Consider the following 4,237-nt stretch of genomic DNA (forward strand, 5'->3'; position numbering starts at 1 on the left):
AAGAATGAAAATATAAGATTGCTTTATTATAAAAGTGCATTCTTAAATAATGCTATATATACTATCACGGTTTCGTAATAATCTATATTCATATAATAAAAAAAGGACATGCTTAAAGAATGCTTACTTTTGTATAATATAACAGTGGATTATGAAAATTGGTTCCATGCGTAAAGAATGCTTATTTGTGTATAATATCAATTGTAGAATACATATTTATGAAATTGATTATACAATAAGATATATAAAAGTCGATTCTTAACTACTTTGTTATAGATTTGTAGTTGCAGATGTAACAAAAGAAGAACCACAACAACTACTAATAGATTTACAAGTAGAACCTTTACCAGAATTACCATTGGAAGAAATGTTTAAACAAGAACAGCAAATGAAAGTTCAAGAGGAAACGAAATTGTGTTTTGGAAGATAGTAATTTTGTTTGTTTTTTATTTTATTTAACAGATTTGGTTTTTGAAACTAACATAATGGTGTTGATGACCTTTCTATAATAGTAATTTGGAGAATGAAAATGTGAAATTGTTATGATTCCAAATTCATTCTTGAAGCATAATTATTTGATTTTTGTACATTTATTCTTGAAGAAGCGTGATATGATTTCAAATTCATTTTTCAAAAATGTTAAACTATTCTTTTAGAATGTTAGTTATGACATCTAATTAATGTCTTATTCTACAAGAATGTCTAAGGAGAATGTCATTTATAATCATTTTTATCATCAAGCATGAAGTTTTAATTAGGAAATCAATTCGAAACGATTTTTAAAATATATAAAAAGTTTTACTTTAAAAAAATTGATTCTTAATGTTGTATCAATCCTGAGAATTGTTAAGAGATTGTAAGTCTTAAGAATAAAAATGACATAAAATAAGTCACAACAGTTTATTCTTAATTGTTCCCATGATCAAGAAAATAAATCAAATATTATAGGTGGTGAAAAAAGAAAATCTAATTCTTATCGAATGAAATATGTTTCATGTTTTTTAGTACTGTATAAAAAACGATTACAATATGCAAATAAAAATAAAATTTAAATTGATATCCCAAGAAAATTCACCTTCCATATATACTTGTTAACCATTCTTACAATTTTCCCTTACAATTGATTAAATGCAATTATATAGTAAATGTTACCACATGTTAGTAACATGTACCATCATATCTCAACCTTTCATTTATTTTAATGCAATGGACAATAATTGGTCATACATTCATATAATAATTGTAGTTAACATTTGATCCTAACCCATATATATATATATATATATATATATATATATATATATATATATATATATATATATATATATATATATATATATATATATATAGACTTAAGATATTTTGTTTTTACTAACTATTGTGTGCCAGAATGCACAGATCTGGACCACCGGATGAATAGAATCAACAGTCATGATCTGAGGGTCTATGATATAAAAATAGGGTAGCATGTATCATATAATCACACAAATTTCAGCAAAAGGGTATTTTGGTCGGTTAGCCTACTTTAAAAAAGGAAATTTTCGGATTTTAAGGGATCATTAATTCCCTTATTTTTAAAAAAATCTGAATTTTTTAAATTAATTCTAATTAAGTTTTAATATTATTTTTAATAATAACCGACTTTATTCTGTCAGAATAACAAAAAATCAACAATAAACTAGTAAATAAATTTGCGGTTTTATTCTGGCAGAATATTGTTTAATTCAAGATACTTTTTATATTAAACATGCTTAAATAATTATACAACATATTATTAAGAATAACATTTTCTAAAGAATACAAATTTTATTCTTTACGAATCACTATTTACATTCATCCGTAAAAAAAAAACTATAAACAAATATTACATTCATTCTAAAAAAAATTATGACTAATAATGGTTTAAGGATTACATTTATTCTTAAAGATTAAAACAAAAAATGGTTAAAAAAGAAAAAAAAACCCGCAAAATCTAACAAAAACACTAATACATTCCGAAAGAATAACAATTTATAAATTCTGACAGAATACATTCTGCTAGAATACAATATTGTTCTCCATGTTTTCTTCATTTTCCACATTAATGGCAACCTCTTCAAAACCTAAATTCACAAAGAAAACATAATCAACCTTCAAATATTAAAAATTTTAGTGCATTAAATAGAATAAAACAATAAATTCTGATAGAATGTGATATACATTCCAATAGAATATAACTATAATTTCTACAAACCAACATTAACAATCATCCCTAAACTTGCAATGTATATTATTCTGAAAGAATGTAATGTTTCATTATTTAGGATGTTATTCTATAAGAATCGAGACCAATAACAAGAATGGAAACCAATTCTATTCTGACAGAATTGGTTACGGTAATTCACTGCTTAAGTTGACAAGGAATTCAAGATTCTATTCTGACAAAATTAGAATTCAATATTCCATTCTAGGTTATATAATGTAAACTTAAAAGTGAAGAATTGTACAAATTATGTTTACTTGTTGTGCATCATAAGAACTTCAAGCTCCTTGGCGTTGTGAACAACAAATTTCTTGAAACCATTTGGCAAGTAATGACGGGTTTTCTTGTCTGATCCGTATCCAATGTTGGGCATAAGAGTAACACCTTTGAACTTTCTCCTCACACGTGAATCAATACCCTTTGGTCTACTCCATTTTTCCTGTTAGAATTATAAACACGATTTGAGCAAATAAATAGGTTGATTCAATGATAATGAGAAGATTATAGAGATAGATTGTGTACCTTGACATAGATTTTCCAATCACTGTGTGGCCTCTTGAACTTCTTGACCCTTTTCTTGACGATCTTCTTATCAAGCTTTGGAATCGCCATTGCTTACTATAAACAAGAGATAAAGAAACCAGGGTTAGTTTTTTTCTTGTAGCTTTAAAGAAGCATCAATCAGCTTCAAATTCAGATAACAGAAGTAATAATACGAGAGCTCAAAAACATTAATCAAATCTACAACCGTATTAAGATCTAAAAGAAAATATTGTCATGTACTTCAACAAATTATCAAGCTCAAAATGCTATGGAATTATTCAATATGAACCAAATATACATACACATATCTCATTACAGTAACATATCTACAACATCGCGTCGCCGACTAAAATATCGATAACTACAAAAAAATTGATCGCGTACACTGGGTTAAAACAATTAAAACTTGTTGAAATTTAGATTCAATGAATCAACAGAGAACAAGTAATTAACGTATATTTTTTTCAGAAATGCTTTCAATATGTTACAAGATCTACAAACAGCAAGTAGAGATACAATATTTCGTTTACAGTTAGATGCAATAGGAGATAACGAAGGGTAAATGAGGAAAAGCGAACCTGATGGACTTCTTCAACAAATAGCCTGGAAAGAAAGATCCCAATGAAAAGATCCCGATGAAACGTGTACCTGATGGCCTTCTTCGATATTGATTGTAATTGTGTTACAAATTTTACAGCAAAACTCTGGTAATCAGTAGAAATCGTTTCAGAAGTGTTTTGCTTTTCAAGATTTGGTGCTGAATTTGGTGCCGCAGAAGGAGAATTGAGAAATCTTGTAGCGAACCTTCATCTGTCAACATTTTCATCACATTTTCCACCTCTTCGCGTGTCCAATTCTTATATGTAATTGAACCTTATTCACATCATCGGTGCCTCCGTATATCTTCTTCCACCTCTGAAACCCGTCATTAGTGAAATACTCCCTCACGACTTCCTTATCACCATCGCCAACCTCCTTCGCCTGCAACTGTCGGCACTTCTCGGGGTCTGCGAGTGAAATTGCAGTGGCGATTGTTGCGACCGAGCCGCCTCCGATGACTGCCAGTTTTGTTTCGCCAAATGTGTCGGCTCCTAGTGCGGATACAGTTAGGGTTATTCGACTGTTTTTGTTTGTAGGATTTAGGATTAGGATTGGATAATTGGGTGGTGGTGAAAGAGACATTGTGGGAGAAAAGGGCGGAGGAGACGAAGGGGAAAGATGATCTACAAAATGTAATTAACAGATAATTGATACTAAATCATCCCCTGTCTTCAAATCGAACCCCTTCTTCTTCTTCAAGATTCGTGTTGAAGCTATCTCTAATCAAACATCCATCGGTGTTCAAACTGAAACAAAAATCTGGAAGATGAAGGCTGATTGAAATGGTTTAGATCGATGACAGCAGACGAAAATGATGGCAGGAAACGAAGGTGAAGAACTAGGTCAAATATA

The 4,237-nt window shown here is 29.5% G+C and overlaps 1 protein-coding gene and 1 pseudogene across 1 annotated transcript; both read right to left on the reverse strand.

Annotated features, from left to right (window-relative positions):
* Positions 1–2,037: 2,037 nt before the first annotated feature.
* On the reverse strand, positions 2,038–2,854 carry LOC145163858 (large ribosomal subunit protein eL32z-like). The gene is made up of 4 exons (XM_079082607.1): positions 2,765–2,854; positions 2,500–2,681; positions 2,238–2,274; positions 2,038–2,130 (listed from the first exon to the last, which is right to left on the reverse strand). Exons 1-4 carry the CDS (start codon positions 2,852–2,854, stop codon positions 2,038–2,040), a joined length of 402 nt encoding a protein of 133 aa, XP_078938733.1.
* Positions 2,855–3,610: 756 nt separating this feature from the next.
* LOC145163859 (magnesium protoporphyrin IX methyltransferase, chloroplastic pseudogene) lies at positions 3,611–3,967 on the reverse strand (annotated as a pseudogene).
* Between the last annotated feature and the right edge of the window lie 270 nt (positions 3,968–4,237).

This window comes from Lactuca virosa, chromosome 3 (assembly GCF_052849685.1).
Source record: "Lactuca virosa cultivar CGN04683 chromosome 3, Lactuca_virosa_CGN04683_v6, whole genome shotgun sequence".
Taxonomy (NCBI): domain Eukaryota; kingdom Viridiplantae; phylum Streptophyta; class Magnoliopsida; order Asterales; family Asteraceae; genus Lactuca; species Lactuca virosa.

Bases quoted from the DNA above. Each gene is read 5' to 3' on its own strand.
- LOC145163858 (XM_079082607.1), bottom strand. From the start codon at position 2,854: ATGGCGATTCCAAAGCTTGATAAGAAGATCGTCAAGAAAAGGGTCAAG. The intron at 2,682-2,764 runs GTACACAATCTA...TAATTCTAACAG, and splicing joins ATTGGAAAATCTATGTCAAG to GAAAAATGGAGTAGACCAAA. The intron at 2,275-2,499 runs GTAAACATAATT...ACATTCTTTCAG, and splicing joins GTTCTTATGATGCACAACAA to AATAATATACATTGCAAGTT.